Source organism: Trachypithecus francoisi, unplaced genomic scaffold, assembly GCF_009764315.1.
Source record: "Trachypithecus francoisi isolate TF-2019V2 unplaced genomic scaffold, Tfra_2.0 Lachesis_group14, whole genome shotgun sequence".
In the NCBI taxonomy this organism is placed as follows: domain Eukaryota; kingdom Metazoa; phylum Chordata; class Mammalia; order Primates; family Cercopithecidae; genus Trachypithecus; species Trachypithecus francoisi.
Window position 1 is genome coordinate 20,500,770 of NW_022681459.1, and position 12,083 is coordinate 20,512,852.

Below are 12,083 nucleotides of genomic sequence, written 5' to 3' on the forward strand. Positions count from 1 at the left end.
AAAATCAAAATTGTGTATTCACTTATATAACCACTTAAATGTAATCATTTAAAAATCCTCAAGCCATATGAAAACACAAGTGGTAGGCCGGATCTGCCCCATGGGCCTTCCTTTGCTGGTCCTGCCCTAGACCCACAGAGCCTCAAACCGTGAGGTCAGGGAGCAGCGGTTTCCCCAGTAGGTCACTGGGCATGAGTGTGAACAGGGCCACTCCTGCCCCCCGCTTGCTTCCGGACCCAGGGGTTCCACCTGCTGGGGGCACAGCATCACGTGATGATTGTCGGTCCTGGGTGCGTGCCAGGTGCTGGAGGACAATGCCCCGCTCTCAGCAGGTGTCATCTCGAAGCTGGCGCCTCCCCTGCCCTTTAAACAGGCCGCTCCGTTCTTCTTCCAGGCTGGCAGCTACTGGGTGGTGCAGGGTGTGATACGACCGGGGGGTCCCGCCTTCACTGTCAGTGGGCCCGTTGGTCTGGCACCGTGTGATATGGCCTCTCTATTAGTTTGTCAGGGCTGCTGTAGCAAAATAGCACTTGTTGTGCAGTTAAACAACAGGAATTGATTCTTTCACAGTTCTCGAGGCCAGACGTTCAAAGTCAAGGTGTCACTAGGGTGGGTTCCTCGGAGGCTGTGAGGGAGGATCTGTCCCAGGCCTCTCCCCTAACTTCTCAGGGTTGCTGGCGATCTTTGGCGTTCCTTGGCTTCTGGAGGCATCACCCAGTCTCTGCCTTGATCTTCACACAGACTTCTCCCTAGGTGAGTGTCTGTGTCCACATTGCCTCCTCTTTATACAGACAGACACCAGTCACAGGGGGAGGGCTCACCCTACTCCACTATAGCCTCATTCTAACTTAATTGATCCCCTCTGCAGCAACCCTGTCTCCAAATACAGTCACATTCTCAGGTAGAGGGATTAGGACATACGAATTTCCTTTCTTTTTTTTTTTTTTTTGGAGACAGAGTCTCACTCTGTCACCCAGGCTGGAATGGAGTGGCATGATTTCGGCTCACTGCAATCTCCACCTCCTGGGTTCAAGCGATTCTCCTGCTTCAGCCTCCCAAGTAGCTGGGATTACAGGCGCCTGCCACCACACCCAGTGAATTTTTGTGTTTTTAGTAGAGACAGGGTTTCACCATATTGGTCAGGCTGGTCTCAAAGTCCTGATCTCAAGTAATCTGCCCACCCTGGCCTCCCAAAGTGCTGGGATTACAGGCGTGAGCCACCACACCTGGCCCAGGACATAGGAATTTTGTAGGAATAGAATTCAACCCCTAACAGGATCCTCTACCAGGAGAGCAAACACCTGTGAGACCACAGTGGTCCTGACAGGCCCTGCAGGACACGAACAGCAAATCACTCCTAAACTAAAGGTCAGCTCCAGCCAGGATGCACCACTGCCCCTTCCAGAGTGGTGCGAGAGAGTCGATGTCATCAGCTTGCTACCAGGTGGCTGGTTGGTCTCCTCGGGGGACGCCGTCATATCGGGGGCTCAGCATTGATCTCTGTCGCAGGCAGGTTGGACATTCTGCAGCAGTGGTGGCGACCCAGCCATGAGAGTGGGAGCCTCTTCTCTCAGGCCCATGCGCAGCTTCCATCCCTGCCACCACGGCTGCTGTGTTTATAAGCCCTGTGCCACGTACAGGTGACCAATGACAGAGGCTGGCTGACATCCACTGGCTGTGTCATCATGTCTCCCTGGCTGTCTGCTGTCTATGACACATGCTCTCAGTGGGAGTTAATATGGGACGCAGAAATCTCCACGCTCCAGCTACTCCCTCAGGTCCATCCTTCTTCCCAGATGTCCTTGTCCCTAACTTTCCAGTCTTCCTTCCCCAGAGCCCCTGACCACCAGCCTCAACACTAACCCCTGCCTGGGATCTCACAGCTGGCCTGATCTTGGGCTGCTTTTCTTTCCACGTAAAGGGGATGACCAGACCCACAGCCCAAAGCTCCGCCCGTGGGGAGGCTTTCTCCCTGGTTGGGGCTGAAGTGCAGTAGCGGGCCACTTTCAGTGTGTGCCCACGTACCATGCTAACCTTGCCATGAAACCACGCGGGCCTTTCCTCCTTCTTCATCTGGGCATAAGTACCCATCCCCCTTTGCAGTCATCATGTGAGCAGACACAGCCACTGTGCAACAGGGATAGAGGGCACAGGAGTCCCAGCCACCTGCATGTGGCCGACATGCACCCTCTGAGGCCTCATGATGGTCGCTGCTGGGCAGCACGATCACCTCACGTCCCTGGTCAGAAGCTCTGTCTCTGTCAGGTCCCCACAGCGTCCCAAGAGCTGCTTTTTTGAACAGGGTATAATTATCTGCTGCAGATGGCCCCGCCTGACCCCAGAACTCTCGTACCTATGTTGTGATTTTCCTCTTGGGATTTGCCATAAACTCCACCCAGCATCTTTTCCCACCCCAGACACTTCAAGGATGTGCCAAGTCACACATTCCCCAGGTTGGATTCGCAGGCCGTCCCTGGGGATAATGCACCAGTCCTGAGGTGTGCATAGGGCTGCAGGCTCCACGGCCCATACCTTCTGCGGAGCCCTTTCCTGCCCTGGGCCCCTCGGTGCCGACAGCCTCCTGTGTCATTTGATAAACATATTGGAGCAGTCAGTATTCCTAGGCGTGGAACACGCTGCCTCCAGAACCCTGAGGCCTCCACAGCACAATGCTTCCTTCCTAGTGGTGGGAGGGGCGAGACACAATAATTGATCCTTTAAAGAGGATGTCCTGGCATGCCCCACTGCAAGGGTCCCCTCAAATTTCACGGATGTGGCAGGTCCCTGAATCTCTACAGGGTGAGTTTCTCACCCTCTGCAGTGTGTGTGCCTCACCAATGCCTTGCCACTTCCTGCATGTCTCGTCCTATTAATGTATTGTTGTGATAGCTAATATCAGGCCCTTGTCCCCGCACCACCAGTCAGCTGATGCAGGCTGCCTCTGGGAAGGGCACAGCGCCTTGGCCGAGGCAACTGCCTTCTGGGAAGGGCACAGCCTAGAAAGGGACTTGGCTATGAGCCATTTCAGCCTCCAGTGTTCCTGGAGGCTTGGGGAACAAGCACCTTCACCACAAAAGGAATCTGGGCAACACAGCACTGCATCTACCCTCGATGGAAGGTGGGGCACAGGACCATAGGCAAGTGTTTCAGAGCGACTAGAACCCCCTACAAAGAGTGCCAGGCCGGGCATGGTGGCTCACACCTGTAATCCCAGCATTTTGGGAGTCTGAGGCTGGCAGATCACTTGAGGTCTGAAGTTCGAGACCAGCCTGGCCAACATGGTGAAACCCTGTCTCTACCAAAAATACAAAAATTAGCCACGCCTGTAATTCCAGCTACTCAGGAGGCTGAGGCACAAGAATCGCTTGAACCTGGGAGGCCAAGGTTGCAGTGAGCAGAGATCACGCCACTGCACTCTAGCCTCGGTGACAGAGCGAGACTGGATCTCAAAAAAAAAAAAAAAAAAGTACCAATGAGACTGCAGCACCAGAATGAACTAAGAATCCTCTATGAGCTGTTGAGAAGCCACAGCTGCAGCAGGAAGAACAAAGAATGAGGGTGGGCCCTTTGCTTGGGTCAGAGGTTTTGTGTTAACTGAGAACCAAGAGGAAACAAAATGATTCACCTGCTATTTTTGCTTCTGGCTTCACCATCAAAGAAACTGGTCAGATAGGAAAGAACAGACGGAACGAACTGTAAAGGGGCCTGCTGGCATGAGCTCTCACCTCCAAGGCTAGAAGACTTTGCAGACTTGACCGTGGAGCCAGCCCCTGTAAGAGCTGAGAAATCAGAGAAGGGAGTGGAGGGTGCTGGAGAGGGGTTGGGCAACTACGGAGCAGTTCGGGGTCCTCACATCACATCACGACTTTCTCCAGCTTGATTCATAAAGCATTGAATCCATGAACCAGGACCCAAAGGATCATTTAGAGTTTCGGGAGATTTGCTGGGGATGGAGACTTTGAGTCAAAAAAGCACTAGGGAGATTCCTCCTACACTCATCTATTGAGCCACCAGTGTGGGGGGTGTGTGTGTGTGTGTCCAACCAGGAGACTCAGCTGATGCTGCTTCCTTGAGATTCAATACACCTTCCTTTGATCTTTCCTGTCCCCATTTTCCCAGGAAAATCCAGAGTAGCTTCCAGCCTATTCTCATTAGTCCACTGGATCCAAAGTTTAGAGAGGTTTCCCTTCCCTCCAGCCTCCTTCTTGGCCCAACAGAGGAGCACCCCCTCCACCCTCCATCAGCTGCTCAAAACCCACAAGGGAAAATCCCAACAGGTCCACACCAGGAGGTAGTGCAGCCACCCTGAGGTTCCATTAAGTCATATCAGAAGGCTGAGTATAGAAATGACACTAAGAGGGGTTCCATCTGGAGGGGAGGGGTTCAAGATGCAAAGCTTTAGAGAAGGTTCTCCATTTAATTATGAAGATTAAGAGTATTGGTGAACCTAGGAAGATGAAGAATGGAGAGTGGGAAACCAGCAGAGATTTCAGGAAACATATAGGGGCATCTTCATTGTTCAAAGCACCGGAGAGACAAAGATTATCAGACTGTGGTCCCTGCCCTTTAGGAGCCCTGGCTACAGGTGACACAAACTGAGAAGAGTTGGTGTCCATTAAAAGTGAGAAGGCAGCTCTGTCTGATAGAACATATTGCAAGCCATGTGTATATTAGATTTGCTAGTAACCACATTTTTTAAAAGTCCAAAGATTGGGCCAGGTGCAGTGGCTCACGCCTGTAATCCCAGCACTCTGGGAGGCCGAGGCAGGCGGATCATGAAGTCAGGAGATGGAGACCATCCTGGCTAACACTGGGAAACCCCGTCTCTCCTAAAAATACAAAAAATTAGCCGGGTGAGGGGGTGGGTGCCTGTAGTCCCAGCTACTCAGGAGGCTGAGGCAGGAGAATGGCATGAACCCGGGAGGTGGAGCTTGCAGTGAGCCGAGATCACACCACTGCACACCAACCTGGAAGACAGAGCGAGACTCCGTCTCAAAAAAAAAAAAAAAAAAAAAAAGATTGACCAGGCACAGTGGCTCACACCTGTAACCCTGGCACTTTGGAAGACTGAGACAGGTGGATCACCTGAGATCAGGAGTTCAAGACCAGCCTGGCCAACATGGTGAAACCCCACCTCTACTAAAAATACAAAAATTAGCTGGGCATGGTGGCAGACACCTGTAGTCCCAGCTACTCAGGAGGCTGAGGTAGGAGAATCTCTGGAACCTGGGAGGCAAAGGTTTCAGTGAGCCAAAACTGTGCCACTGCACTCCAACCTGGGCAACAGAGCAAGACTCCATCTCAAAAAAAAAAAAAAATCCTCGTTTGTATAGCAGTGAGTATCCCCACCTGTAGAAAAAATAATAATAATAAATAATAAATCAAAAGAGGCCAGATGCCATGACTTACACCTGCAATCTCAGCATTTTGGGAGGCTGAGGTGGTGGATTACTTGAGGTCAGGAGTTCGAGACTAGCCTGGCCAACATGGTGAAACCCCACCTCTACTAAAAATACAAAAATTAGCTGGGCATGGTGGCAGACACCTGTAGTCCCAGCTACTCAGGAGGCTGAGGTAGGAGAATCTCTGGAACCTGGGAGGCAAGGTTTCAGTGAGCCAAAACTGTGCCACTGCACTCCAACCTGGGCAACAGAGCAAGACTCCATCTCAAAAAAAAAAAAAAAAAAAAAAAAAAAAAAAAAAAAAAAATCCTCGTTTGTATAGCAGTGAGTATCCCCACCTGTAGAAAAAATAATAATAATAAATAATAAATCAAAAGAGGCCAGATGCCATGACTTACACCTGCAATCTCAGCATTTTGGGAGGCTGAGGTGGTGGATTACTTGAGGTCAGGAGTTCGAGACTAGCCTGGCCAACATGGTGAAACCCCCATCTCTACTAAAATATAAAAATTAGCCAGGCATGGTCACGGACACCTATAATCCCAGTTACTGGGGAGGCTGAGGCAGGAGAATCGCTTGAACCCAGGAGTTGGAGGTTGCAGTGAGCCGAGATCACACCACTGCACTCCAGCCTGGGCGACAGAGCGAGACTCCGTCTCAAAAAAAAAAAAAAAGATTGACCAGGCACAGTGGCTCACACCTGTAACCCTGGCACTTTGGAAGACTGAGACAGGTGGATCACCTGAGATCAGGAGTTCAAGACCAGCCTGGCCAACATGGTGAAACCCCACCTCTACTAAAAATACAAAAATTAGCTGGGCATGGTGGCAGACACCTGTAGTCCCAGCTACTCAGGAGGCTGAGGTAGGAGAATCTCTGGAACCTGGGAGGCAAGGTTTCAGTGAGCCAAAACTGTGCCACTGCACTCCAACCTGGGCAACAGAGCAAGACTCCATCTCAAAAAAAAAAAAAAAGATTGACCAGGCACAGTGGCTCACACCTGTAACCCTGGCACTTTGGAAGACTGAGACAGGTGGATCACCTGAGATCAGGAGTTCAAGACCAGCCTGGCCAACATGGTGAAACCCCCATCTCTACTAAAATATAAAAATTAGCCAGGCATGGTCACGGACACCTATAATCCCAGTTACTGGGGAGGCTGAGGCAGGAGAATCGCTTGAACCCAGGAGTTGGAGGTTGCAGTGAGCCGAGATCACACCACTGCACTCCAGCCTGGGCGACAGAGCGAGACTCCATTTCCAAAAAAAAAAAGTTAAAAGAAACAGGTGAAATTAACATTAATAATATATTTTATATAAGCCAGTATATCTAAAATAGCATCATTTCAATAAGTCATCAATATTTTTTAAAATGATTGAGATATTTTACATTCTATTTTTCATACAGTCTTTGAAATCTGGTATATAATTTCCACTTACAGCAACATATCGACTCAAACTAGCCACAGTTCAGGTGGTCGGTAGTGCTGAAATCCAGGGGCCTGTGGGATGCTAGGGAGCACCAGAGGGCCCCTAACTCAGCCAGAGGACACATGGGAGATTCTGTTTGTTATTCCAAGACACATTTATCCAGGGCCTGTGACATGCCTGCTTCCTAGAGGTGTGACAGCCTCACCACATCATGATCAGAATAAAAATGTTCCCTCCTCGTTGAAAAGAGGAACTATTAGAAGGTGACATGTGATCACTTAGCAAATGAGTTGCGTATTTATTGTCACGTATGTTTTTAATCGTGGCAGAGTAGACATAACATAAAATGTATCACCTTAATCCTCTTTAAGAGTACAATTCAGTGGCATTAAGCACATTCATCTGTCAGTGTGGCCATCACCACCATCCATCTCCAGAACTTTTTCCATCTTTCAAAACCAAAGCTCTCTACCCATTAAACAGTAACTCCCTCTTCTCCCCACCCAAGGCCCCGGCAGCCACCACCACTCTGTGTGTCTTAATGAAATTGACTAGTTTAGGTCCCTCGTATAAGCGGAATTATACAGTATCTGTCTTTTCATGTCTGGCTGATTTCACTTGGCGTAGTCTTTCTTTTTTTTTTTTTTTTTTTTTTTTTTCTGAGATGAAGTCTCCTTCGGTCACCCAGCCTGGAGTGCAGTGGCGCAATCTCAGCTCACTGCAACCTTCGCCTCCAGGATTCAAGCAATTCTCCTGCCTCAGCCTCCCGAATAGCTGGGATTACAGGTGCCTGCCACCACACCGGGCCCTTCACTTGGCATAATGTCTTTAAAGTTCATCCCTGTTTAGCAGCTGTCAGAACTATTTTGTATAAGGCTGAATGACATTCCATTGTGTGTATAGACCACACTTCACTCCTCCATCCATTGGTGGGTGGACACTTGGGCTGCTTCCAGCCTTTCAGCTATTATGAAAGTGCCTCTGTGAACAGGATGTACAAATATCTCTTCAACACCCTTTTTTCAGTTCTTCAGAGTAAATACCTAAGAGTGGAGTTACTAGATCAGATGGTAATTCTATTTTTATTTTTTGAGGAACCATCATACTGTTGTCACTTTCTTTTTTTTTGAGGCGGAGTCTCACTCTGTCGCCGGGGCTGGAGTGCAGTGGCCGGATCTCAGCTCACTGCAACCTCCGCCTCCCGGGTTCACGCCATTCTCCTGCCTCAGCCTCCCGAGTAGCTGGGACTACAGGCGCCCGCCACCTCGCCCGGCTAGTTTTTTGTATTTTTTAGTAGAGACGGGGTTTCACAGTGTTAGCCAGGATGGTCTCGATCTCCTGACCTCGTGATCCGCCCGTCTCGGCCTCCCAAAGTGCTGGGATTACAGGCTTGAGCCACCGCGCCCGGCCCACTTTCTTTTTTTTTTTTTTTAGAAGGAGTCTTGCTCTGTCACCCAGGCTGGAGTACAGTGGCACAATCTTGGCTCACTGCAGCCTCCACTTCCCAGATTCAAGGGATTCTCCTGCCTCAGCCTCCTGAGTAGCTAGGATTACAGGCACTCACCACCATGCCCAGCTAATTTTTTTTTTTTTTTTGTATTTTCAGTAGAGATGGGGTTTCACCATGTTGGTTGGCCAGGCAGGTCTCAAACTCCTGACCTCAGGTGATCCGCCCACCTCGGCCTCCCAAAGTGCTGGGATTACAAATGTGAGCCACTGCGCCTTGCCCATCACTTTTTAAAATAGCCTTTTTAGGGGGGTACAGTGGCTCACGCCTGTAATCCCAGCACTTTGGGAGGCCAAGGTGGGCGGATCACCTGAAGTCAGGAATTTGAGACCAGCCTAGTCAACATGACGAAACCCTGCCTCTACTGAAAATACAAAACATGGCCGAGCGTGGTAGTGCACCACCTGTAGTCCCAGCTACTCTGGAGGATGAGGCACAAGAATCGCTTGAACCTGAGAGGCGGAGGTTGCAGTGAGTCAAGATCGCACCACTGCACTCCAGCCTGGGCGACAGAATGAGAATCTGTCTCACATTTTTTTTTTTTTTTTTTTTTTTTTTTTTGAGACGGAGTCTCGCGCTGTCACCCAGGCTGGAGTGCTGTGGCGGATCTCAGCTCACTGCAAGCTCCGCCTCCCGGGTTCACGCCATTCTCCTGCCTCAGCCTCCCGAGTAGCTGGGACTACAGGCGCCGCCACCTCGCCCGGCTAGTTTTTTGTAGTTTTTAGTAGAGAAGGGGTTTCACCGTGTTAGTCAGGATGGTCTCGATCTCCTGACCTCGTGATCCGCCCGTCTCGGCCTCCAAAGTGCTGGGATTACAAATGTGAGCCACTGCGCCTTGCCCATCACTTTTTAAAATAGCCTTTTTAGGGGGGTACAGTGGCTCACGCCTGTAATCCCAGCACTTTGGGAGGCCAAGGTGGGCGGATCACCTGAAGTCAGGAATTTGAGACCAGCCTAGTCAACATGACGAAACCCTGCCTCTACTGAAAATACAAAACATGGCCGAGCGTGGTAGTGCACCACCTGTAGTCCCAGCTACTCTGGAGGATGAGGCACAAGAATCGCTTGAACCTGAGAGGCGGAGGTTGCAGTGAGTCAAGATCGCACCACTGCACTCCAGCCTGGGCGACAGAATGAGAATCTGTCTCACATTTTTTTTTTTTTTTTTTTTTTTTTTTTTGAGACGGAGTCTCGCGCTGTCACCCAGGCTGGAGTGCTGTGGCCGGATCTCAGCTCACTGCAAGCTCCGCCTCCCGGGTTCACGCCATTCTCCTGCCTCAGCCTCCCGAGTAGCTGGGACTACAGGCGCCGCCACCTCGCCCGGCTAGTTTTTTGTAGTTTTTAGTAGAGAAGGGGTTTCACCGTGTTAGTCAGGATGGTCTCGATCTCCTGACCTCGTGATCCGCCCGTCTCGGCCTCCCAAAGTGCTAGGATTACAGGCTTGAGCCACCGCGCCCGGCCTGTCTCACATTTAAAATAATTAATTAATTAATTAAAATAAAATAGCATTTTTGGCCAGACATGGTGGCTCACACCTGTAATCTCAGCACTTTGGGACGCTGAGATGGAAGGATCACTTGAGCCCAGGAGTTGGAGACCAGCCTGGGCAACTTGGTGAGACCTCATCTCTAATCTCTACCAAAAAAAAAAAAAAGAATTAGCCGGGCATGGTGGCACATGCCTGTAATCCCAGCTACTCAGAAGTCTTAGGTGGGAAAATCGCTTGAGCCAAAAAGGTCAAGGCTGCAGTGAGCCGTGATCACACCATTGCACTCCAGCCTGGGCTACCCAGCACGACCCTGTCTCAAAAAATAAAATAAAACAGGCTGGGTGCAGTGGCTCACACCTGTAATCACAGCACTTTGGGAGGCCGAGGCAGGTGGATTGCCTGAGATCAGGAGTTCAAGACCAGCCTGGCCAACATGGTGAAATCCCATCTATACTAAAAATACAAAAGTCAGCCGGGTGTGGTAGCACATGCCTGTAATCTCAGCTACTTGGGAGGCTGAGGCAGGAGAATTGCTTAAACCTGGGAGGCTGAGGTTGCAGTGAGCTGAGATCGTGCCACTGCACTCCAGCCTGGGTGACAGAGCAAGACTCCATCTCAAAAAAAAAGAAATAAACATTTAAAAAATAAATAAATAAAATAAATTTTCCAGCCAGCAGTTCTGTGAAAACATATTCATAAACCTAGAAAAAGAAATGAAGAAAATTGATCATTAACTGTCCTCTTTCCCTCCACAGTTTTTGGGCCATCCTCATCATAACACACTTCTGTTTTTCTCCTTTCCATTCTCGGATGAGAATGATGTTTTCGACAAGCTAAGTGTCATTGCAGAAGAGTCTGAGAGCAGCAAGCAGAATCCTGATGACAGCTGCAGCCTCGGGACCCCGCCTGGGCAGGGACCCCAGAGCTAGGCTCTGAGAAGGAAAACACTCAGCTAGGCACAGTGACGTGCTCCATCTCACATCTGCCTCAGTGAGGGATCGGGGCGGAAAACGAGGGCCAAGACCATCTAAGCCAGCCCCACATCTAGAACTCCCAGACCCTGGACTTATCTAAGCAACCAAAGAGCTACATTTTAAAGGTTCTCTTGGCAAAAATATTCCATTTGGGAACTCACTGCCTGATAAAGGCTCTCGCAATGTTTTTAAAAGTTGGCCACTGAGAGTGTAATTTTCAGCCCCTTATATCACTAAAATACGATCATGTTTTAATTGTGAGAAACAGGGCCGAGCACAGTGGCTCACGCCTGTAATACCAGCACCTTGAGAGGCTGAGGCAGGCGAATCACCTGAGGGCAGGAGTTCAAGACCAGCCTGGCCAACATGGTGAAAGCCTGTCTCCACTAAAAATGCAAAAATTAGCTGGGTGTGATGGCGCATGCCTATAATCCCAGCTACTCAAGTGCCTGAGGCAAGAGAATTGCATGAATCCGGGAAGAGGAGGAGGTCGCAGTGAGCCAAGATAGCGGCACTGCACTCCAGCCTGGGTGACAAAGTGAGACTCCGTCTCAAAAAAAAAAAAAAAAAAAAAAATTTTGAGAAACAGAAATATTTAAAAATTTTAAATGAGGAATAAGAATGGAGATGTTGTAACATTCTACCAGATTATGGATAGATTGATCTGAAAATCAATCTCAACTCAAGGGTGGTCAGCTCAATGCTATCCAGAACACAGACTTTTGGATTCTTTGGGGTACTTTGACTGAATTTATTTTTCTACCTATATATGTTTTATATGCTGCTGGTGCTCCATTAAAGTGTTACGCTTTGTGGCACTGTATGTGTTCATGATACATGATACTACCTGTGTGTAATTGTTAGATACACACAGTGTGAAAAAGGTTCTAGTTTGCTATCTTGATGTCCACTCATTCCACAAGTACTTCCTAGACCCTGCCTGCTGTTGACCAGGCACTGTGCTAGGTACAAGGTCTGAGTCATCTGGGATCTCTCAGTCTAAAGCTTCAAAAACTAGATTTGCAGTCAAGGGCCAGATCTGTTATTAAAAAAAAAAAAAAAAAAAAAAAACCAACCCTAGAAATAAAAAGTATAGTTGTGGAAGTTTGAAAAGCCAGGGGACAGGCTTAACAGCAGGTTAGACACCGCTGAGACTAATTTTGACTTTGAACTGAGCAAAAAAGGGAATCTCCAGGTACAATGGCTCACTTCTGTAATCCCAGCACTTTGGGAGGCTAAAGTGGGAGGATCACTTGGGCCTAGGAGTTGAGACCATTCCAG

At 49.3% G+C, this 12,083-nt stretch overlaps 1 protein-coding gene across 3 annotated transcripts in view; it reads left to right on the plus strand.

Moving 5' to 3' along the window:
* Nucleotides 1-11,617, plus strand: part of IL10RB (interleukin 10 receptor subunit beta) — a 36,627-nt gene extending 25,010 nt beyond the window's left edge. For 2 of the 3 annotated variants that reach the window (XM_033232355.1, XM_033232353.1), the window contains one exon: nt 10,584-11,134. In XM_033232355.1, coding sequence (XP_033088246.1) covers nt 10,584-10,757 — 174 coding nt within the window. In that variant the 3' untranslated portion in view covers nt 10,758-11,134. Of the gene's footprint in view, nt 1-10,583 lie in introns of all 3 variants that reach the window. The other variant, XM_033232354.1, reaches the window with a different exon arrangement.
* The last annotated feature ends 466 nt before the right edge of the window (nt 11,618-12,083 follow it).